Raw genomic sequence first — 24,323 nt, forward strand, 5'->3', positions numbered from 1 at the left:
TAGGTGGAAATAGCTTTCCCCGTGTTATTTTTTTTTTTTTTTTCATTTTCCTGAACTTGAGGACCACCTCGGTAACTCAACTTTTTTAAGAGGTCGAATTAAAACGCCAGCTATCCTTCCTACCGACAGTATGAGGGTTATTGATGTGCAGGCCTTTCTGGAGCTATGCGCGCTGCTGGAGATCATTCTAGCGGCATGCTGACCCACGCAAGAAGGAGGTCAGCCATGATTTGTGCATTGAACAGACCACCAACGAAAATGCACAGCGCGTTACAAGCTGCTTTAGATTTAAAAAAAAAAAAAAGGAAACCGTAGCTGGAAAACAAATCCTGACGACCACAATAGACATGTTTGAATTCTTCCTGTAGGTTAGTTGGAAACATATCTCACTTGCCAATTGCTTTTGTATCATAAAAGGGGGGTGTTGCATAAGAGGAACCCCGATTTGTGTTCCGTTGCTCTCAGCAATGTTTGATCAACCAGTGTCCTTTTAGAGGCACTGAAAACAGGAGCTGCCTTTAATAACCACCGAAGAAGACGCATATGCATGAGAAGGCAGCATGAGGCTAACTGCTGCTAGAGAGACGAGCATGAATCCTGCAGTGGTGAGAGAGTTGATTGGAATGGATGGGATTAGAACATGTTTTTGCTTCACCCCCGACTGGCATGTCTGGTGTCAGCCCGCACGCCATCAGAAAGCCGGGAACTGGTGCTACCTGCCTCAACTGGCAGCAAAAATCTGATTGACTCCGACAAGGCAGAAAGTTGCTCCAATCACATTCCATTCATCATCATGAGCCTCACCTTTCCAAATATTTCCAAAAAGACTCTTTAATGGGTGAATAAATGAAGTTGTTCCATCCTGGGATAAAATATTCCTTTAAAAATTAAACTCACCCAGAATAAAAGAGAACTGGATCTCCAGTACGGCCTGGTTGCAAATGTACTTTGATGTACTCAGAGGGGCAATAGAAAAAAGTGCATCATTGCCTGCACGTTGCATTACTGTTGCCTATGAAATTTGTGTCTGTAAGTCTGTGTAATGCCTCACAAAACCCACCCAAACAGTATCTCAGGCGAATAGAGAAGAATGACAGATGGGAGGAGAATATTAAAATTCATCATCAAAAAAACATTTCCAAAGCATCATTTGTTCCAGCAGGGAAGCACACAAGCGCATGTGGGCTAATGTGATTTTAATCCAGGCTCCGCCGCTGTTTTTTCCTTCCTTTTTTTCCACTCTGTCTCTGCGAGGACACCGTTTATCTGTTTACACGGTCGGAGCCACATTTAACCTTTCCACGTTGCAGGACTCTAATCCACTTCGGGTGACACAAACACTTTTTGAATATTTACTGAGAACCTTCCCACAGGAACCTGCCCCGGCGGTTGTCGGCTCTCAGCGTGGTGCCGAGTTGCTCGTGATGCCAAAACAAATAACTGAGGTATCTCCTGCTGGAGACAGTCTGCCTGGTCTGCACACGTCTGGCAACCCCCAGCTCTCTCCCCTGGATAGAACATCAGCTTTTCTCACACGCAGTTCCGGGACTATCATGCATTTTGTTTTGGATCATTGTGCAAAGTGTTTTGTCTGCACACATCTCCACCAGTGCAGTTAGCAAGACTTTTCTCCCACTTCCCATGAGGCTTGTGAGAACGAGGAGACGCTGCAGCTACTGGACGCCGGTGCCCGGCCTACAAAACACACCATAATCTCCGCCGCAGACCCTAATGAGCTTAATGTGCACTCTCAGGCCTCAAAGCTGAAAGGCATTTGCACACCGTGCACTGTGCTGCTGTGTTGCGCTGTCTGCCTGTTTGCATGCGTGCAAAGCGATGTAAAAGTCACAAGAGCGAGGAAATGTTGAGTGCATCTGGTCGTGAGTGCATCTGGTCGTAGCCATGGGACAGCCTTATTTTTCACACAGTTGCAATTGAATAGTTTAGTGGCAGTTCATGGTGAATAAAAACACACACTTTAAGTGATAATATGATTTTTTTTTTCCCTTTAAGATCAATGTGATCACGAAACACTGCAGTTTAATCATGAAAATTAAAACCCACATTACGTGTCCGGGACCATCTGGTGCCAAGCTGACTATGCAAACAGCTGACATGCATCCAGGGCTGAGCGAGGCTGACCGTGGACTCTCATTTATAAACAAGCCATATGTTGTCATGCAGCAGCAGCAGCAAGTAAATGCAGACCCAGAGTCTTACCCTGTTGCCCAGCGGCTTCCAAGAATAGGAGCAGATTTGAGAGCTTGATTGGGGATAAAGTGTGGTTTAGTCCCTCCGGGCCCACGGTCCACTCTGCCCCCGACCTCAAATGCCCACTTTCTCTCTCCTCCAGCAAAAAAGGACCACAACACAGGCAGGCACCTGGCATGGAAAGCGACATTTGCAGTCGAGAGTCCTGGTGTGACTTTTGTTGTTCAAATGGACGACAGACCAATGAAACTATGATAACAGTTCTCAGTAAAAAACAGTGCAGTGACTGTTATAAACAGCAAAAGTGAGATTTCTTTCTGTTATTATTGATAAGAAATGTTTATTTTGAGATGTAACTTTTGATATGGGGAAGAAGACTAGAGAGCTGAATCCTTAAATTGCCTTGAAACTGAATTCCTCGGAACAACATTAAAGTTGCATTCTACCTTTGCAGGCTTCCTTCCTGTATGTCTGCTAGGGAGAGCCAAGAGATAAAAGACACAGGTGGAGACAAGCTAGCCAACGACCCCAAAGATTTTTCCATCCAGCTGTCAATCTGTGTGCTATTTTGTCTGGCTTCGCTAAATCTTTTTCCCCCTCCTGTCTACTGGATCCTGTAAGACTTTTCAGCACAGATCAAACTTCACATGTAAGTGTCTTCTGTTTGTAGTATCTGATGTGCCCTAAAAACCTGACAATTAAAATTGTTTTTTTTTAATATTGTTGATTGAAATACAGAACAAAAGACGTGCAGGGTCTCCCAGTAAAGTGCAGTTTGGTGAACATCTCCCACTTCCTTCTTTTTTGGCTTTTTTGAATCAGCCTCCCCCAATGATTGCAGATGGGGAAGTGTAAGAGGTTGCTGCCATTTCAGACTTACTCCCGGGAGGTGAAGTACTTAAACTTGCATTAGTGATCACTATAGCACATGTAAAAGGAAAGACTGCACATTTCCACTTTAATAATGTCATTGCTGAGGACCGATAGGACATAAAATTACGCCCGGAATGGGCAGAGTGGATATCACAGAGCTCAGCGAGATCTGCAATCGATTGTTTATCCACAGAAACACATCTAGAGGGCGTAAAACAACCAAGTGAAGATCTGGGAGGGAGGAGGGGGTGAAAAGCTGTTCCTGAATTATTTCATAACTCTCTCTTTGCTCCAGTTCTTTCATAGTGGCACAAGGGAATTCTTTTTGCGGCACTCCCACACACCCTCGACACAGCTCGAGTACTCTCGCTGAACCGCACTCAGACATTTTGTTTTGGAACTACACATTCCATGAAAAAAAAAAAATCTTTTTATTGCTGTTTTTCATTTTCATTGCTCACCTAGAAATCCATTACTCGCAGGAAGAGCTGACGGGGCACAGATGCATTTCCTGAGACGGAGGGGGTTAAATGAAATATCTGCTTCCAGATTATATATTATATATGTCTTTCTTTCTTTTTTTCTTATTTTATCACTGTCGACCTTCAGGGCCTCACTTGAGGGCCTGTCGCTGTATTCCTCTTTTCCCTGCGGCACTGCACAGGAAATTAAGGGAAGGATCTGCACACTGCAACGCACTGATTAGTACCTGATGTTACCATCCAACATGTGCAGCCTTATCTTGGGCCTCATGCAATGATTAAATAAGCCTTTTGGGTTTGCTATAAAACTCAGGATGATATTTCCTCGCTATCTGCATGACTCACTCGCACCTACTAAAAAAGTGGATGCAGCCCCGTCAGGGTCGTGGTTAAGGGTCCGTGACATCATTGCGAGGAGGTTGTTAAAACTGCACTCAGGTTCAGCATCAGAGAATTAGGACAAATTAGCTGCTGCCCAAATGAGACACACACAGACAGAGAGTTACACACAGTTCTCTGTGTCAGGATTACAATATATGCGGCGAGAATTTACATCATAATCCATAATCCTCTTAGCGAACTTGGGCTGCCTAATTAAAGTCTCCAGGCAGAGGAACAACACAAAGACATGTCATTGTTGCAAGGCTTTGTGTTTTCCCAAAGCAGCGATCAAAACAGCCTTACTGAGAACCGAAGTGAGCGCCATTATTTTTTTCCACGCCTGACATTTCAAGCCCTTGTTAATTTCCTTCCATCGGCGAGAACAGAACCTTCTTCGTGTCTTTCCTGAAGACACAAAGAACCTTGAGCTTATTAATTTTGCATTGATTTGTTCCCTGTGGGGCCATATTAAGTTAAATGCAATAAATCTCGGGCAGATAAGGAATGTAACTCATGAGCGCTTTACTTAAACAGGTCCTTCATTGATCATATTTCATATCTCACTGGACCCTGAAACCACATGAACCAGCTAACCTTGGGGAAGGTTTTAGGGCAGGGCCACAATTCAGTCTGAGCTTATGTCACAGAGAGCAGCGGTGAGGTGAGGGTTAGAGAGTAGGGTTGCAATTTAGGATGTCTGACTGACTTTAAACATGTTGGCCAAGTCTGTGCTTGCAATGGCAGGGTAGAGCAATGTATTGTTGTTAGAAAACATTGGCGGTGTTATTTTGCACTATATTTGGAACTCATCTGCGTAATTCTCAAAACTACTTTGTTGAAGATTTTACTAGGTTTTACTGCGATGAACTGGCCACTTGTCTAGGGTATCACCCTGCCCTGCACCTTGATGGATGGAAGACTATGTTTTGGCTTTGATCATCTTACATAATAAAACAGAACCTGCATATTAATTTAAATAAAGCTTACGAAAACACAAATCCTGATGTGAATTATATACCCATGAAAAACAACAAAGGAGCTTTCCAAATACTAGTGTTGTAACACTCAAGATTGGTCGAGGTCTCCAGACCACTTTTTAAGGGTCTCGGGCTTGGAGGCATTTTTACTCTGCCTTGTCTCTGTCTCGGACTGGGTGGGACTCTGGATTTTTGATAAGACCGGTCGAGACTCAGCTTGCACTGCAATGACAGAAAATGAAAAGTAATGAATGTTTGTGACACCCAGAGTAACACACACCCTAGCTGTTTTGTTTTGTTTTGTTTTTTTGAAAATGATTCAAAATAGTTGGCAAAGTCGCAAAATGTTAAATTATTAAAATATACCTTTCTAAAAAAGAGATGTTACTGTTCGATTTAGAGGCAAACTTGAATTTAAAAGGGTACTGGTCATTGTTCTGTTTTGTTGTTATTTTTTCCTTGATATGTAAAGTCTTGATAATGTATTGGTCTCCGTTGGTGCGGTCTTGACTACAACACTACCAAAAACGCAAGCGTCAACAAAAGCATGAAACAAAACAAAAAAAAGCTCTTTAAAAAAAAAAAAAAAAAAAAAACATTCGCTAGTAACGAGGAAAGTGCAGGCGCGTGCCCGTTGCTTCCTCACTCGCCCTCCGTATCCTTTCGTCGCCCCACCCCTTTTTCCCCTCTGACCAATCAGCTCGCGCAGTCGCCATTCGGGCCCCGAGAGGAAGAGAGAGAGAGAGAGACGGAGGCGGGCGGGGAGAGAGCTCGGAGGGCGAGGGGGAGGGTCACGTGTGTACACAGTGTCGGGCTCGCGGCTCTCCAGCAGTAGTAAAGTCTGTAACGGACGCCCCCCCACCTCCACATTACTCTACTGTGCAGAGAGAACGAGCGTCGTTCAGAAAAGTTCGGAAATGAACTCCGGCCAGTGAAACCCGCTCTTTGTCGCCGTGCCGAAGGCTTCGAGAAGGTGCCGGGAGGCGCAGCCCGCAGCGTAGTTTGTTTTTTTGTTTTTCCTCTTTTTTTTCATGTTGGACATGTTGTTTCGCCGGACGAGAAAATGCCCGTGGAAATGCTAAACACGAACCCCATGCCACCGTAGGGGTTTCGTACGCCGAATCTATACGCTTCTGGTAAGTTCTGCGCTCGTTACTGCGTCACTATCTGTCCGCACCGTCCGTGGATGGGATGTTTTGCCGGGTTTTAGGACGGTAAAGCGGCGGCGGAGTGGGTCGGTTCTTCCCTGTGTGTGTGCGTGTGTGTGTGTGTGTGTGTGTGTGTGTGTGTGTGTGTGTGTGTGGCCGGCCCCAACAATAGCCCGCAGAAATGTCTGAATAACAGCGGAGCCGTGACAGCAATCCGCGCTTTAATCTGTGCAGCCGAGTGTGATGGAGACACACAATGTCCGCGCCAACAAACTCACACACACACACACACACACACACACGCATACGCGCGCGCGCAGCGCCGCGGAAATTAGGAGCGAGTGGCTTTTAAAGCGGCTCTCGTAATGTATATTAAAACAGCGACGTTCCTCACGAGATGTGCTCCAGTGAAAGAGTGGGGAAAGTCACTTCAGTCCGACTGCATCATCAACATTGAGAGTCAAAGAGTAGTTGGAGCGATAAAAGTCACGCTGCCCCCTTACATGAATTAGAGCCCCCATATCAGTTGGCGTGACTGCCGAGGGCACCTTTTAGCTGATGAAATGCCACAGTCTGTCGTTGTTTTTGTTTTTTTGCTCTGCGGAGTTTCTCCCCAGGTAAACACAGGCCTTGTCATCCCTTATTCCACACTCATTACCCATGTATTAACTCACCAGATATACACTACCAGTCAAAAGTTTGGGTAAGCCTTCTCATTTGGTCATTTTTCTTTCATTTCAATGACTGTTTACAGAGATTCTCACTTGAGGGATCTAAACAATGAACAAATCAAATGTGTATGGTATTATGGAGTAAACAAAAAAGTGTGGTGGCATAACTCGAAAACGTTTCATATTTTAATTTCTTCTAAATAGCCACCATTCACATAACAGTTATTTAACAATGTTTTCTTTGCTACACAATTTCATATGTATTGCCCATGTATTTGAGGTATGTATCTACAGTGTGGAAAGGAGTGAAGATAAAGAAAAAACATTGCATGAGAAGATGTGTCCGAACTTCTGACTGGCCGTTGCACTTTCTCCAAATCCCAGGCCAGAAATCAATCTCGACATTTCAACTTAAAGTTGAGTTTCAGTCAGAACATACAGATGAATCCCTACAATGTCCAATTTTAGATCTAGTTGTTCATTAGCCAGATCTCTCACTCGCCTAGTTTGGCTCTCCCAAGTTCAATGTCTCTAGAGATTTTAGGCTTTGCACTTGTTGTCCTCGTCTCCCCTGCATGTGACACAAGGCCAGCACAGCCATGTGTGCCCTGGCTTAATGGCAGTAAGCCTGCTTTGTGGCGACCACTGTGTTCTGACCCTGTTGATTCCGGTGACAGTTCAACACGAGGCGCCAAAAGACCCCACGGTGGCCGCCGACACGCGCGCTAACCCTCTCTCGACCCACCGCCTCTGCGATAGGGAGGCGCTGCGATTGGTCTGGTCGCTCTCCCCACCTTAGCTCATGAGTCGAGATTAATGAGTTAAGTTTTAGTTGGCAGGTACATCGTTAAACTTTTGGGTAAATATTTAGCTGGCAAGGAAATCAAGGCTGTGATCTGTGGGGAAGGTAATTATTTTGGATGCATGTTCTGGATTATATCAAAAGCCCTCCGCGGAATTGCAGTTAATGGCGGAGTTTTGGTAATCACCCCCGAGAGCTTCGTCATTTTAGCATCCGTAATGTCATGCAGCACACTCAGGCAGTCGGATCTGTTATTAATAACCCAAGTCTGCTTTCTAACAATAAGAAGCAGCTGAGAAACCTTTACTAAAGCCTGGGCTGCACCATTGAATGTCCTCATGTTCTCAGACTGTAGTTTCAGAGTTCTGCAATGGTTGAAATGAACTATGCCGTACTGGTAATATGTAGCCACAACTTGCCTAAATGTGAGGCTTGTTTCCTTCCCTGCACTTATTTCTCCTCCGCTACACGGTGCACCTCTGCAGATGCCTGTCGTGAGTGAGTCATGTGACATCATTTTTTGCTTTCCTAGAAGAGCCTGTACATTCCAGTCAGCGTATATGAGGGGCGTGGCCTTGCGATGTCACACTACTCCCATCGGCCTGTGAAATCCAGGCCTCAGAACGCTGAGACGCCGAGCATGTGGGCGTCTCTCTGACGAGATCGTGTTTGGGAGGGCTGCAGCATGCCGAAGCAGGGCCTCCTCTCCCTCTGGAAATATTTAACGTATCGCTTTTGACGTGCAGCTCAGATGGGACTTTTATTAAATCTGCAACTGGAGTCAGCGTCATGCAGCAAGAATCAAACAGGCATGTTTTCTTGTGATTTAGGGTTTCGACTAGCTCTGTTAATTCGAAACATTTTAGATGCAGATACAACCTCCAACCCCCTCATTTTTTTTAACTCGTAAAGGACCAATGAGATTTGTATCATGCTGTGAGTGTACTGTTATTAGTACGTAAGATGAATGACCATTACTATTTGCAAAGTCCTGACAATTGTTGATCATGTGAAATGCCAAACAATCTGGCACACCAAAAATAAAATCTTGCCGGGTCGGATAAGATCCAACTGTTAAGATTCCATTCTAGCTGCACTACCTCAGTTTACTGCTTTGGGTTTTTCTTTTTTTTTTTACAACTTGGGCCAAAAAATGTGAACGTCGTAGCAGCTGCATTAGTGCATGAAGATGAAGAAGCATTTCCCAGATGATTTTAGGGCCTTATTCCACTGATGTATATGATTTTTGACAGAAGACAGGATTAAGTGCACTGGCACATGAGGTCGTCTTTGCCACTGGCGTCATCAGACCAGCTTGTCAGAGCAGTTGGACACTGCACCAGTGCCAGCCTCTGCTGTAGCCTCAGGAAGAACTTGCTGAAATGTAAATATTGACCAGGAAGGAATCTGAAACAGTTTCCTTCACAAAGACTTTGCCCCCCCCTTTTTTTTCATTTTAAATTCTGATTTGCAGTGGAAGGGTAGACTGTAGTCATTAGAAACAACACAGGACCCAAGGTAATTATATAGACAGTATCTCGAGGAATCAATGTCATAAATGATACATCAGTAATGAGGCGGATGCTGGAGAATTACATCGATTCATCCAATCGATTGTGTCCATTCCTGACCAAGACAAGACAAGATTAATGAAAGTGTTGCTCTTTAATCTGGTGACATGCGGAGGCGACTGACGGACAAATAGCGGAAGGAACTTCAGCTAAACACATTTCAGATTTCCTTTGACCTTTTCAAGTATCGAGTCAGCGTTAAAGTGCGTCAGCTCTGGAGTGAAGTCCGCCTCCCAGAAGAAGCTTGTGTCTTCTTACAATCATTCACTTTTCTGCTCTCGGCCAAAACCTACAGAAATATCCTCTGCTTTACCAGGAAGCAGTAGCTAATCCCAAGGTTTTTTTATCCATTCCACTCCACTTCGGGCTTTCACCTTGGCTCAGTGGTAAGTATTAACAGCAAAAGTTATTTTCCTTTGAGTGCGAATAAACACTCTAATGCTATGTACGTTGCTCTCAGTTTTGCTTTCTCCAAAACGAGAAACAAGCACTGCAGCTTTGTGTTGCTGGAGGTCACACTTAGACCGTACTAGCAAGTAAAAGCAGTGTTTGTTGGCTTATCGCTAAGCTTTTCCCAGGCTCGACCACATCTCAGGATCTGAAAGAGGCGAGACAGGGCGAACATGTCGTTTCACTCAATTTAAAAACAACATATCAGTTTTATGCAACAATTACATTTCTTCCAGCCGTGGTGTTATGATTTGTGCAGAACATGTTTTTATGCCCACTTTTTGTGTTGTTGTTGTTTTTTTTTTTGCCGTTTCAAGGCGAGTGCTTGCAGCAGGAAACAGGAAGCGAAGCTTTCAGAAAGTCAGTAGTTGGAGTAATTAAACACCGGGGCGTCATAAACTGATGACTCCTTCTCTTGCCGACTTTAAGGCACCCTGCAGCTATGGCACGCTACAAAGGGAGCCAACGCTGTAATGAAAGGGTGGCTGAAATATCAGCACACAACAGGTGCCAATGAGTGGGAACAACCAGCCACAATGCGCCGCGCTCTCTAATTATCGCCAACTTCACCGAGCCATTTTCTCATTACGGGATCAGAGGTTGTCCGAGAAGTGCAGGTTGAACAAAAATGATGTAAAAGCCCTTATTGTACTGCGTTGGCCCATTTTGTCAATTATGCAGCTTTTTTTTTTTTTGTCAAGGCCAGGTTTAGTCAATGAGTCACCGAGTCGCTGGTGTCAGACAGGATCGCGTTCACAAAACGGTCCGACCGGCAGCGGCCGTCGGTGAAAGATTCTTTGTTTGTCGAAAGTATCTCTGCACTTTCTTTCCCCCCTGATCCGCTTCCAGTCCACCTCTGAGCTGCAGAGCTTCCACTGTAGTCTCATTACAGCCAATTGGATTAGTATAGGGGAGGGACTGAGCCCTTGTGTGTGTGTGTGTGTGTGTGTGTGTGTGTGTGTGTGTGTGTGTGTGTGTGTGTGTGTGTGTGTGTGTGCGCGCGTTTGCGTCTGTGTCTGAGGCTCGGGGCCAAGCAGACCCACTGTAGTGGTGTTACGTAAGTGGCCGGAAGAATGTTTCCTCTCCGCTGGCACCATTACTCACTGTCCTCAAAACAAAGCTGCCTCTTCCCGCACACGCAAGTCACCAACCGTTCAACGGACACTTCCTTAGAATCATCGTTCATCAATCCGAAAAAAAAAAAAACCCTGTGTAGCACAGTTCACCTCCCTGACTTGAACCCGCCGTCGCACTGTAGCCGTATGATCTTTTCCCCACCAGCTCTGAATAATTTATGTTAAACGACCTGATTTAATTATGCATGGCTGCACCGAGCTCTCGCCGTCCCGCCGCGCTCACATCACAAACACTTCTGAAGTGTGCTGCCCTGAACTCCAACCCCCGCAACCCCTCCGTGAGACTCGGTCCTCGCTGACCCCTTTTGCTGGGGCCTGACTCACATTTCACTCTTTATAAATCTACCCATCACCACGGCCCTTCCCCCTTACTTCCCCCCAGTCCTCTTGGCAGTAACCTGAACGTGGAGGGTGCGTTGCTCTTGACTGGAAGCATGAACGCCCCAAATGGTCGGCCAAGAAAATTTCTTTCTTAATCTGGCTGCTTGACCGTGAGAAACATCCAAGGGCAGGACGGTCTGTGCGGCCGCGGTGTCCCTGTGTCCCTGTGTGAAGGTGAAAAGTATTGTGTTTTTTGGTCGTGCTGTATTGCTTGAGATTGGTCTTGAGCTCAAGACCACTTTTTCTGGGTCTTGTCTCGGTCTCGGACATCTTTTTTTTTTTTTTTTTTTATCAAGACCAGTCAAGGCTCAGCCAACACTGCAATGACAGATAATAACTGCAACCTGCAACCATAATTTATTCTTTCATTTCTGGAAGCAAAGTTGTTTTTTTGAAAATTGTTCAAAATAGTTGGCAAAGCTGCAAAATGTGAAAGAAAATTTTGGACAAAACGTTGCTGTAATCATCATCTTTTTACATCCAGGTGGTGGTTTGAAGTTTGCTTTTTAAGAAAATAATTGTTTTCCATTTTACTGCACAGACTCTTTTTTATATGGGTTTGAATGGACTTCCTTCTACTTCCTTCTACTTGGGCTGAAAGACAGTAAACCAGCAGAGCAAAGCGTTGCAACATTGTTGCCTGTGTGTAGCGTATTGATTCAAGGGCAGTATCAGCGGTGTCGGTATTGTGTTACGTAAATTCCCGGTAAATGTTGCTGACACATATTCTATTTTTTACTGCGCTAATAAGATTAACTTCGGCACCCTATGTGCTGCTAAGTGCTCGCTGTCTGTTTAGGTGGGTTACATAAAGCAGTTTAACGTGACCGTGTTTGTCTTTGGTTATTCTGTCATTACCGGCTTGTTGTTGTTTTTTGTGTTATTTCTAATAATAAACCGCTCTAATGAGGATTCACCTTTGCAGAAACCTGGCGGTCAGTCTTTGATCATCCCAAATAACAACTGGTTTCCTCCTCTCGCTGCAGTCGGCCTGTGGAGAGACGCCCCCGGTGTCCGCGCCCAGCGATGTGGATCTGCATCGTCTACAATGAGACGGACACGAGCGTGGACTTCCGCCTGTGCCAGGACTACGGGCTCATCTTGTCTATCCTCTCGCTCGTCTACCTCCTGGTGTGCTTCCCGCTGGGCCTGTGCTACAACGTGCTGCTGGTGGCCGTCAACCTGTCCAACAAGGTGTCCATGACGATGCCGGACGTCTACTTCGTCAACATGGCCATCGCAGGCCTGGTCCTCAGCCTGGTGGCGCCCGCCGAGCTGCTCAGCTCCACCTTCACCCGCTGGCACGCCTGGGAGTACAACAACGAGGTGTACATCACGCTGCTCATCCTCTTCAACATCTCCTCGCTGGTGGTCATGTACTCCACCACGCTGCTCAGCCTGGACTACTACATCGAGCGGGCGCTGCCGCGCACGTACATGTCGAGCGTGTACAACACCAAGCACGTGTGCGGCTTCATCTGGGGCGGCGCCGTGCTCACCAGCTTCTCGTCGCTGCTCTTCTACGTGTGCAACCACATCTCCACCAAGATGGTGGAGTGCTCCAAGATGCAGAACAAGGAGGCGGCCGACGCCATCATGATGTTCATCGGCTACGCCGTGCCGGCCGTGGCCGTCCTCTACGCCTTCGTGCTCATCCTGCGCATACGCAAGGAGTCCACGCCGCTGGACCAGGACTCGGCGCGCCTGGACCCCTCCATCCACCGGCTGCTGCTGGCCTCGGTCTGCGTGCAGTTCGTGCTGTGGACGCCCTACTACATGACCCTGCTGGTGCACACCGTGGCGGGCGCGCCGGGCTACATCAGCAACGCACATTACTTCCCCACCTACTACTTCCTGCGCTGCGTGTCCAAGCTGCTGGCCTTCTCCAGCAGCTTCGTCATGCCCCTCATGTACCGGCAGATGAACAAGAACTTCTCCAACAAGCTGCAGCGGCTCCTCAGGCGGCTAAACTGCAGCAGAGACCAGTCGTGTCCTCACGAACACTCCACAGTGCAGCAGGTGGTGACGTGAACCCCACCCCCTTTTATTTTCCACCTCCTCGACCCAGCTGGCACTTATCCCTCCCCTCCCGATCCCCACACCCCCACCCATGGAGCCAATATCTGACTGGGCTCCCGTCGCTGCTCTGGACTGCGTTAAGAGCGACATAGCTGACTATGGAATTTCCTGCCGACTTCCTCAACCTGATCTGATCTGTGCGGCGTTCCAGAGAGGACAAAGCCCCAGCGAAACAAAGAAAAAAAAAACAACAACAACAAAAAATTAACCAACAAAACCACTAAGTGCTGTTATCGTGTGTCACCGTATGACGTTCTCCACACGGATATTTCAGCCTCTCGTTTGGTAGAATGTGGTAACAATATGTGCGGTAGCTACCAGATTTGCTCCAGACGTTGCGTCGTTGAGATGTCGATATGGTGGCAGAGTGTCGCTGCCTCCAGCGTCGGGTTGTGATGAGCTCTCTGTCCGCAGCACGCTGCTCCGACCGATGTGTGTCTGGCTGCTTGGAATTCCCCAAATATTTCAATAGAACTAACCTGCAATACTTGCTAAGAAGAAAAATGAGGTAATAATTGCAAAGTGGGGGACGGTGGCCGGTCCTGCAACATCACACAATGCACTGCTGGAGCACATCCGCCTTTTCCGCGTTACTGGGCTGCGCCGCCGATGGTTCCTTCCTGTGAGGGTCAGCCATAGAGCTGCTCCCGACACCAGAAGCTACGAGTGAAGGGATGCTCTCATCCCACTTTTATCACGTCGACGGGCTTTGATTCACTCGCAGCAGACACACAAAAGTCCCCCTGCATACATTAGAACGCTCCACAGTCAAACTGCATTTTATGAATAATACATCGGCAGCGCAGCGGCGCCGACACAAAGCTCGTATTCAGGTTCCACATGTAACCGGTAAAATACCTCTTAGGATCCCACTGCTGAAATCACGTCGCCCCGTCGTTCAGGGGTCAGAGGTGATCGACTTCCTTAAAGGGTTAGTTCACCCCAAAACTGCTCAGTGCTGATGGAGACTCTGGGGACAAGTTCAAATCCACCTTCTAGACTGGAATTTCACCCGATGGCCGTGCGTTGGGAAAAACTTTCGCCACACTGTGGTGGGTTTTCATCAAGTGTATCAAGGCTCGGCGGTCCAGTGCGACTTTGGACAGCGGCCTTAGCACCGTGTTTGTGGCCTCCCAGCCAGGAGGTCGCATTCATGCCGGCCCTGAGGAGAACCACACGGTGTGGTTGTGTGTAAACTACCAGCTGTGTGTGTTGAGTCTGACAAAAGAGCTAAAAGCTAAGCAGAAAACCAGTGTTAACGTTGCTGTTTTGAGATCAGTCAGACTGCAGAATGGAGCAGCAACTCCACAACACTAATGTGGATTTTAGAAAATGTGACCAGAGCCTCCATCCTCCAACACACCGGTGTGTTGGAGGATGGGTGTAATTTTATTTTTGGGGTGAAGTAACTCATAAAACAGTTATGTAACAGTAACTCATAAAACAGTCATATATGTGTGTATATATATATATATATATATATATATATATATATATATATATATATATATATATATATATATATATATATATATATATATATATATATACATATATATATATATATATATCTTTGTGTTTGGTCCAGCACGTGATTGTTGATGGTTCAGCTGTGTGTATGGAGAGTCCTGCCTGGTGTCAGTGAAGTCCAGCAGAGAGGAAGAGGGCCCTGCAAAGGTGGCCCGCACATTCCCTGAATTGCATGAGCGCTCATGAGTGGTTTTATTATTTTATTTTATTTTTTATTTTTTTACAGCGTGACTCCTGACTGCATCCCTCTCACGGCACTGACAAACAAAAGATTCCCGCGAAGTATAACAGAGCCGCCTGCCAAGCTGGTGTATACAGTGTGTTTGAAGCGTAACGCTGCTCAGATGCGTTGGCAGAGCTCTCTCGGCTCTCTACTCCGGCCTCTTGGTGAACAGGCAGAAGAAAATGTGGGCGACGCTTCGTGATATAAAAACAACGGCAACACAAAAAAGAGATTCTTAAAAAAAAAAAAAGTTGCTTTTGGGATCAGGCCAGTCAGATGGCCGCGTTAGCGTTGTTTTCTTTGTAAAGGAGAGGGGCCAGGATAGTAATCATCAGCCTGTGTGCGGTTACATTACGTGCAATGAGTCAAGCTTTGTGTTTATTGTTGAAGTTGAAGACGGTCAAATACACCAACCTGTTCTGAGCTTCATCTGGCAGGAACAAAACGGACCACGCTGTAGAATCCCAGCCGAGTCAGACGTACATTTACACAACAGTCACTGTTATTTTAGCACGATTCCACTTGCAGGCCATGCGCAGCGAACCTGCTGCACCTCAGTGCACTCCAGCTATCGGAACAAGAAAACCTCAGAAGTCCGGCTTCAAATCCGCCTCTCGTGTGTGACGCTTCTGTGACCGCGTGTGTTAAAGCGAGCCGCGCAAAATGATGTGTGTGTATATATTGAATGTGAGAGATTTACGAGAAGCTGTCGCGCGCTCTTTCAAAAAAAAATGAGAAATTAAAAGTACAGTATTATTTTCTGAGAGATATATATTAGATGGTGTAAGCTTCACTATTGTCATCTGAGTCTGACAGATTAAACAATATACTAACATGCCTGTGTGCTGAGCCTTCTTTGCCGTATGTATATTTTTTTACTTGATACGAGGTTATTGGGCATTTTATATTATATTCATTATTTTTATTGTTAAAGTTTAATATTTTGACTCAAGACTTAAAGGGCCAATATTATAAATTTGGTTAGATCTGTTTTCATTCTGGACTTCTATGTTGCAGCACCATTACACATCAAAGCTTCAAAAAACAAACAGCATACTTAACCCTCTGTTTACAGCCTCCCCTCCCTTTAGCTTCCTAGTTTTATTAACACTGATCTGAAAACATCAGCGAATGGATTTGCGACCTTGCGTTTCCAGCAGGTTGCCGAGGTTCAGCCCTCCCTCTTGTCTGGGAGTGAAAAGCGGCTCTAGTTTTTTTCTTCTTCCTTGCTCGCCACACTGCTGACAGTGGGTCGCTTGTGGCGCGACCCTTCAACCGCACCACTCAGACCGGGGAAACAGCGGCATTCCAAGCATGCTGCGAATTGTTCTGTCCTCTGCTGATGTGACAGCCGCTCTGCCCTTCACTGCCGCCCGGGCTCAGTGACAACAGTGTTGTGTCGGCCACATCTGATTCAGGGAGGGAGACGCACACCGGGAAGTGGGTGACACTGCAGAGGTCCCTGTCCAAACGACACACTTTTTAAAATTGGATTCCATTTAGAGTTTTGTGGAAAACAAACCAAACACATTAGCAGTGTTGCTAAACTGCTACATCATGATCGCACAATGCTGTGAGTGTTTTACAGCCAAAAGAGGACAGGTGACGGCCCGGAGTTACGCAAAGAGGTCTTGAATCCTTTGCAGCGTCCCTGGAAAGTAAATGATTATGGACTTGATAAATACTGGCCCGACATAACTGACTTCTGTCCGCCAAAATAGGACCCATGACTCAGAGAGAAGTGCACAAGTCCAGCCTGAGCACTTGCCGTCACGCCGCCACATAATTGTGTCCGGAATGCACAACATTTGCACAGCTTTGTTTTCATGCTATTTGGGGTAATCGCATAATTCTGTAAGAACAATAACGACAACGCAACATGCAGAACAACATGATGTCATGGTGTTTTCCATCGAGCTGGACAGAGAAAAGCAACAATACAGCAATTTATGATCTTCATAAATGTTCCAAGAAATAGACATTAATTAGCTTAGCTAGCTTTGTACTGAAATGACTCTTAAAACACTGAAAAAGTGGATGAAATACAGCTATTTTATGACTTACTCACTGTTATATCATTTCTTCCAGGTCGGCAGGCCAGATTAAAAAGCTTAACCCCAGGCCATAATTTGCACATGCCTGGTCTATGGAGTAAAAGATTAGGCTAAATATGAAGCTAATCTGGTAGCTGCTGTCAGTGATGTGTGTCACAGCCACCGGTGTCCACTTATCGAATGGTCAACTTTAAATTTAGAAACTATCTGGAAAACAGAGGGACGATTCTGCACAAGACACTGACATCCTTCACAGCAAATTCCCGCCGTGCACCCCAGCAGTCAACCCTGGCTGCAGACCAGCCACTATCAAAAGCTCTTAACTGTACAACATCCGTCTGGGAAGCGTTTATTGCTGACCGAGCACGCTTTTTTTGTGTCTGCGCCATTAGTCTTAATGCAGTTTTCTCCATTAAGACGCTCAGCCAGACCAAAAGTATGAGGGTCAGCGTCAGTCAAACGGCCCCGGCGTTGCACTTCAGACCACCTAAGAAGCAAGGAACATTTGGCCTGTGGCTTTAAATGTTTTATCTGGCTGTCAACCAGATGTAACGCACTCTCGCGCACATGCCAGCCCCGCTGTTGGGTCAGATTAGGATGCGGAATGTGAAGGAGCAGCGCGAGACAAAACAACAAGACAGGTAGGTTTGTGCAGCGTAGTTCAAACACACACACACACACACACACACACACACGCTCAGTTGGTGATCCAGGAATGTTCCAGGAGGGGGACACCATGATCCTGGATCTTTGGGAGTCTTGAACAGTCAGAAGTCAGTTGCAATGACATTCAGATGACTGCACACAAAAGGAAAAACAGAGTGAGTGATTCAAGTGAAAAGGTTGTGGCGCTGCAGGTAAAAGCTGGTGCCATCTGTTTGACCGAACTGTTCCTCTTTTTTTTTTCTCTGTACGCACTCCTGAGAGTTGTGAAGGAACAACAACAATTCTTCTTCCTCTACGTGATCTAAAGATGTCCTCAACAACAGCTCCCACCCTATGAGTCATCCGGCACCGAGTGGGGACCCTCGGAAAGGAACGTTCCTCGTGGAACCAACACGTCACTTCAGCTCCGGGGAGTCAAGTGTACCGGGGCTGATACTTTAAAAAAAACAAAAAAAACAACAACCAAAAAAGCAAAAACAGCAACCCACCTCTCTCTGCCTGCCAGTTTCCTCCTTCTTCCCCTCTCTCTGGACACAGAAAACTGAGAATTCTAAAGGGGGAAAAGCCAGGGAGTGGAGAGGGGAATAGTCAAACAATGAAATCTCAGCATCAGCCAAATATCAAACACAGGCCCTGGAAGCGTGCAGCGCTGGATGTCTCAGGCATTTGGCAGTTGTGGTTGCGGCTGCTGGAGATGGATGGATGGAGCCAGGAGCACGACTGACGGCTAAGTGGAGGCAGATGATGGTCTAATAATCTTCCTCTGCTCCAGACCTCCCATCCTCTACCCGGCAACAACTGCTCTTGCCACTAAATGAGATGATTAATAAAATATATATATATATTTTTTTTTTTGGAGGGGGGAGGGTATTATAAAATAACATCAAACCTCTTTAGGTTTGATGAACATCTCCTACTTGTGTGGCCTCAGCTTCAAGTTAATGCAGAGATTTTCTCTGCAACAGACCACAGACATTATTACAGGTTTATGCCAGTGCGTCATCCAGTGGACATGATTAGGAAGTGCATCCTCTCCAACAACAAAAAAATCGCTGTCTGAGGAACGCATGCTATATTTAAAATAGTAGTTTTGCAGTTTTCTCCAGTAGTTGTATAGAGAATAAAGGGAAGGGCGTTTATTAAATAATGATGCGGCTTTAATTATTTCCACTTTAACCTTCTAACCTTTGCAACTCCGACTACACTTTTATTGTATCGCTTGGCAGGCTTGTTTGAAACAAGTTCATGTGCAAGTTCCTGCACGCCCCCCTCCTTCCTCACTATCTGTCGCACATTTCCCCCCACGCTGACCTACACACACACACACACACACACATCTCTTCTTTCCCCTTATCTCTGTGCAGTCATGTGTGCCGAATGATAAAATCTCACTGGTGCATCTCATTCTGTCTGCCGTCCTCCTCCCCACCACAACTTCCCTTCACAGATCTCAGAAACCGCTTTCTGATTCTTCGATATCAATGTTTCATGCAGCAGGCTCTGAAAGCAGCTGTTTGATTATTTTTGCATCATTGTTGCAGCAGTTTCTTGACGATTTCTTGAAGATGCAAATAATTTTGTCACGGTTATGGAAAATTTGAATCCAGATATGATGCTGACTTTATGCAGATTTTGCTGTGTATATCAGTCCAGTGCACACATCATTTCTAGAACCCTGCACGCTACGGCAGGACCGTGGACGCCACAATCCTGCATTTAACCTCTAACTGCCCTCTGCCAAGTAAGTTTTGATGTTATTACTGAGGTAAATGCATTTTAACTAAGATATTGAACTTTAACTCACGGCTGATTAATCACATTTGCTAATGTGTATTGGATGGGTAACACAATTTCTTTTAACATTTTGGAGGCTGCTCTGCCGTCATGCAGCTCTTTCTGCCCTCTATCTATTTTCTTTATGTTTTTATGTTATGCAGTTAATTCCCATGTTTTTACAGTAGCATCCAGAATTTCCAAGGGAATTTCCAAGGAAATCTTTACGGAAAGTTTTCCTTTCCCTCAGCAAATGGTGCTTCCCTTAAGATAAAACTGTTGTTCACGAGCTGACAAATGCATTTAGTTCACTGTCTCTCAGTTAAACAAAGCTGCCAAATGAGCTGCAACCGGGATGCCTCAAGGCCTCGACTCCAGCGTTGACTCTGGCAATGACTTCTGTCTGCCCCCTGGCTGTCAGCGCAGGAAGTGACCTCCTCACCCTGACAGGACCTCGCTCATAGTCCTGTCTGTCTGAGGCAGGACAGCACAGGCAGCTGATTAAATCAATAGACGATGTCGGCATAAATGAGATCATATTATTTTCTAACAGGATTTTGTTTCGTAATCTGCCTTGATGCGGCCCAGTCTGCTCAGCATCAGGGCGCCGCGCACGGCTTTGCTGTAGCAGGTGGTTATTGGATGTCAGGCATCTGTAGTTAATGTAACCATAAGACATGACACTGGCAGATATACAGGATATATATATATTTCAATGCCAGGCCCTAATGGTTGCAGCACAGACTCATGGACAAGTTCAAATTATATGACTGCATCTCCAGGGGCAAGTCGGTTCTGTTTCCCCCCATCAGGAATGAAGCATCACACTTTGAGAGTTCATCTAAAGAGAATTAAAATATTTTCCACAATAATATCAGTTTAAAAGTTGTGCATGCAGTTGATCCAGAATGTTCAGAATTAGAGGACACGCTATTAAAACTCAGGTGGACAAACACCATTACAGAGAAAAAAAAAAATGTTTTTGTTCAAGCATGCCAGCTGGACAGGGCAAACCCATCCTTCTGTCCAAACTCTCCTTTGTGTTTGTGCTGATTGTTCTGATCCCAGACCTTCACCGATGCCCAGTCAACACCTGGAATCACAAACTGAGGCTGAGAGGAGGGATTTTGATGGAGCACAGTGACAAACCGAGGGCGACAGATCGTCTCTTCCTTGCCTTGTCGGCTCTCCCGCCCCTCCCCTCCCACTCTTCACCCCTCCAGACAGGGTTGGGCCAAACAGCAGGTGGTGCAGAAGAGGAGCCCGGACATGGGACTTAGAAATCTCTGTCCCTCTGACATCTGCACTGGACAAGCGGTGACTGCAAACCTCAAATTTAAAAAACAAAAAGTAAGTGTTGCTGCTTTTGACTCCAGTTTCTCTAGTGCAATGATGATCTTTTTTGTCAAACAGTGCTTTATATTGATGCAAGTTAATGTCCAGCACAGGGAGCGATGGAAATAAAATCACAGGTTTGTTAGTTTGCATTTGATGTGGTGTCTGTTAAATGATATGAAAAATTCATGTCACTTCCCGAAGACACTGTTAGCATGAAATCTTCAGCTTAGTTGCTCCTCAAAGTTGCACCTTCTTTTGTTTCGGAAAATGATACAATAAGAGCCTATGTGTTATCTTGTGGTCTGGCCAATGGAGTCGGACTGGATTGAGTAGGAAATATGTAGGATTTCCCCATCATACAAGAATGCAGAATTTAGATTGCAAAGCGGGGGTAAGACAAATATTTATGTGACCGGAAACTTTTGTCCTGATCCTCTAAATATAGCAATGTTTGGCAATAAATAAATACAAAGACTAAATAAAAAAAAAATAATGATGTGACTCTTTGTAAAAAGTGTTTTTATGCCTTGTATGTTTTTCTGATATATGCTGGTAAAATTGAAGGTTTCCTGCGTGTGATGGAGATCGAACCCTGCGGGCTTGAACGTCTGCTGAAGGTCATGTTTTCCAAACAGGCTGCGATCTCTCCATCTCCCGGGAAAGTCTGACATTTTTAGGGGGCCCCCCGAAAAATTGTTGATTAAGACGAAAGGATTGTTCCAGATGCAACATCTTCATAGTACTATAAGACATGAGTGAGGTGGTGGCGGGTTGGGGGTGGTGTGTTTGGACTGAAAAGGGTGGTTAAATGTTAATGACCTATGTGTTTTTCTACGTCAGTGATGAATAAGCCATCCAGACTGGAGAGAGCTCAGATTGGCCTAGGATTTCAAAAGAGGGATTTCAATGCATCTCTTTAAGGCCGGCACTTGAATGTTAATGTGTTATTCACTTGACTGTCGTCTATTTTGGAGCCTTATGGGGGTAAACTTTCTCCAAAATTAGACCACGTTTTCACACGAGGCCCCTCAATGAGTTGTACAGACGCCAGCTCTGATCAATCTGCGTATTTAACTTGTTTTCCTGCTATTGTCTTCTCTTTCTCCGCAGATCAGGTGTCGCAGCGTCACAGCCCGATGCTCTACTGAATAAAGACGTGCAAGGGCCGGGATAGACAAAGAGCTTGAACCAGATTACTCAAGAGGTGGAGGTGGCGTCAAATATCGGGATCTCGCCGTTTGTTTAATAATGTGATTCTTCGGGTCGTTGAGGTCAACAGCATGGAGGCACGTCTCGGCTTAGAGAGGATTCCGCCCGTCTGTCCCTGAACCTCGATGACAGGTCAAGCTGACCTCTGAGCGAGTGGTCAGCGCGTCACGGCGGCATACATGGTTCACCCCTCTGGGAGACGCCAGCGGGAACTACCAGGCTCCAGAGATGTAGACGCTGCGGGCGGGTTGCACGTGGCCTCCGCTGACACACTCCAACCTCAGGCAGTATGGAGGTGCAGACGACCTCCCTGGTGTGGATGTACGCAAACAGTACTGATGGACTCAACGTGTCCATCGAGGACAACACCACAAGTCTGATGGAAGAGTCGGAGAAGTACCACTCATACATCATCGGACTCTTCCTGTCCTGCCTCTACACCATCCTGCTCTTCCCCATCGGATTTATCGGCAACATCCTGATCCTGGTGGTCAACCTGAACCACCGGGAGAAGATGACCATCCCGGACCTCTACTTTGTCAACCTGGCCGTGGCCGACCTCATCCTGGTGGCCGACTCCCTCATCGAGGTCTTCAACCTTAACGAGAAGTACTACGACTACGCCGTCCTCTGCACCTTCATGTCCCTCTTCCTGCAGGTCAACATGTACAGCAGCATCTTCTTCCTCACTTGGATGAGCTTCGACCGCTACGTGGCCCTGGCCAGCTCTGTGAGCAGCAGCCCGCTGAGGACTATGCAGCACGCCAAGCTCAGCTGCGGCCTCATCTGGATGGCCTCCATTCTGGCCACGCTCCTCCCCTTTACCATCGTGCAAACGCAGCACAGGGGCGAGCTGCACTTCTGCTTCGCCAACGTCTTCGAGATCCAGTGGCTGGAGGTGACCATCGGCTTCCTGGTGCCCTTCTCCGTCATCGGCCTGTGCTACTCCCTCATCGGGCGGATCCTCATGAGGTCCCGGAAGCACCGCGGGCTGTGGCCGAGGCGGCAGAAGGCCCTGCGCATGATCGTGGTGGTGGTCCTGGTGTTCTTCATCTGCTGGCTACCGGAGAACGTCTTCATCAGCATCCAGCTGCTGCAGGGCACGGCCGACCCCTCGCAGAGGACTGCTACCACCCTGTGGCACGACTACCCACTCACGGGCCACATCGTGAATTTGGCGGCGTTCTCCAACAGCTGCCTCAACCCCATCATCTACAGCTTTCTCGGAGAGACCTTCCGGGACAAGCTGCGGCTCTTTGTCAAGCAGAAGGCCAGCTGGTCGGTGGTGAACCGCTTCTGTCGCCACGGCCTCGATTTGCGGCTGCCCGTCAGGAGCGAGGTGTCAGAGGTGTGATGGTCAGTGAAGAGAGACGACCTTCGCCAAGTCGTGCGCACAGAAATGGCTCAGAAGCATCAACATCAGCTCTCTGCCTGTCAATGAGCTTTACTAGCTTTTTAGCAAAACAAGTGTGACAGTGGCAGTCCTGTCGCAATGCCTCCAATTGATCATGCACCCTGGCTACTTGGCCAAAGGGATATCCCTTTGGCTGAATGGTTAAGCGCGCATGGCTATTACCCGCGAGTCTGGGGTCCGAAGCCCGCCCAGGCCCTCTGCCCCTTGCCACACACTCTTTGAACAAAGACAAAAAAGCTTTACGAAATTTTGCTAAAAAAAAAAATTCAAAAATGGTTGAGTGTGTGTGGCTTTTTCTGTGTTCCTCTACATGGATATTTCTTTTTCTTCAAGTATCTTTTCTTTGAGAAGTGGATGCATGGAAGAGCTGCTAACAGTTAATGAAATGCCATTAAAAAAAAAAAGGTCAAGTTCAGCTGCAGAAGAATGTTCATTTCCATCTGAAGCAACATGTAATACCACAACATATTCACACATACATACATGAAAAAACACATTGGAGTGACTTAAAGATATTTACATTCTAAATCCCTGCTTTGTGTGCTGCATGCTACTGAAACGAGAGAAAATGGACCTGTGTGTTACAACATTAATGAGCTCACATATAGTTGTTTGTTTTAATTGTTTTTTTGGATTTTTTTTTAGAAATAAAGGAAAAGTCCCATTGTGTAATTTTGCCACTTCCTGTTGTCATGATAAGACAGAGAGGAGTCAGCCATTGTCTTGCCACCTGGAAACCGAGGCAAACGCATCATTTGTATTCAGCAACATCACGCTGCTTTATTTAACCTGCTGTTTCTTACCTTTAACACATGCTAAGATAATAAAACAACAACCTGCCAAACAGAGTCAAGCAGGCTTGCGTTAGAACAAAATCCTGCATTTATTCCTTTATTTATTGCACCTTTTCAGTTGCCACAGTGGAACATTCCCACCCAGCGAGAGAGTTAAATG

At 46.2% G+C, this 24,323-nt stretch overlaps 2 protein-coding genes across 4 annotated transcripts; both read left to right on the forward strand.

Annotated features, from left to right (window-relative positions):
- Window positions 1–2,829: 2,829 nt before the first annotated feature.
- Window positions 2,830–14,612, forward strand: gpr146 (G protein-coupled receptor 146). 3 transcript variants are annotated; one of them, XM_076038624.1, is made up of 3 exons: window positions 5,728–6,060; window positions 9,433–9,506; window positions 12,070–14,612. In XM_076038624.1, the coding sequence occupies exon 3, from the start codon at window positions 12,110–12,112 to the stop codon at window positions 13,112–13,114; it is 1,005 nt and encodes a 334-aa protein (XP_075894739.1). In that variant the 5' UTR covers window positions 5,728–6,060; window positions 9,433–9,506; window positions 12,070–12,109; the 3' UTR covers window positions 13,115–14,612. The 3 variants fall into 3 exon arrangements, with proteins under 3 accessions (XP_075894740.1, XP_075894739.1, XP_075894736.1); XM_076038625.1 differs by lacking the exons at window positions 5,728–6,060; window positions 9,433–9,506 and adding an exon at window positions 2,830–2,864; XM_076038621.1 differs by lacking the exon at window positions 9,433–9,506 and having other exon boundaries at window positions 5,729–6,064.
- Window positions 14,613–19,135: 4,523 nt separating this feature from the next.
- Window positions 19,136–23,784, forward strand: gper1 (G protein-coupled estrogen receptor 1). The gene is made up of 3 exons (XM_076038815.1): window positions 19,136–19,376; window positions 20,477–20,764; window positions 21,862–23,784. Exon 3 carries the CDS (start codon window positions 22,245–22,247, stop codon window positions 23,307–23,309), a length of 1,065 nt encoding a protein of 354 aa, XP_075894930.1. The 5' UTR covers window positions 19,136–19,376; window positions 20,477–20,764; window positions 21,862–22,244; the 3' UTR covers window positions 23,310–23,784.
- The last annotated feature ends 539 nt before the right edge of the window (window positions 23,785–24,323 follow it).

The sequence above is a fragment of the Nelusetta ayraudi genome, unplaced genomic scaffold (assembly GCF_046127955.1).
Source record: "Nelusetta ayraudi isolate G7.1 ecotype Tasmania unplaced genomic scaffold, CSIRO-AGI_Nayr_v1 ptg000057l, whole genome shotgun sequence".
Lineage (NCBI taxonomy): Eukaryota > Metazoa > Chordata > Actinopteri > Tetraodontiformes > Monacanthidae > Nelusetta > Nelusetta ayraudi.

Bases quoted from the DNA above. Each gene is read 5' to 3' on its own strand.
- gper1 (XM_076038815.1), top strand. From the start codon at position 22,245: ATGGAGGTGCAGACGACCTCCCTGGTGTGGATGTACGCAAACAGTACT.
- gpr146 (XM_076038625.1), top strand. From the start codon at position 12,110: ATGTGGATCTGCATCGTCTACAATGAGACGGACACGAGCGTGGACTTC.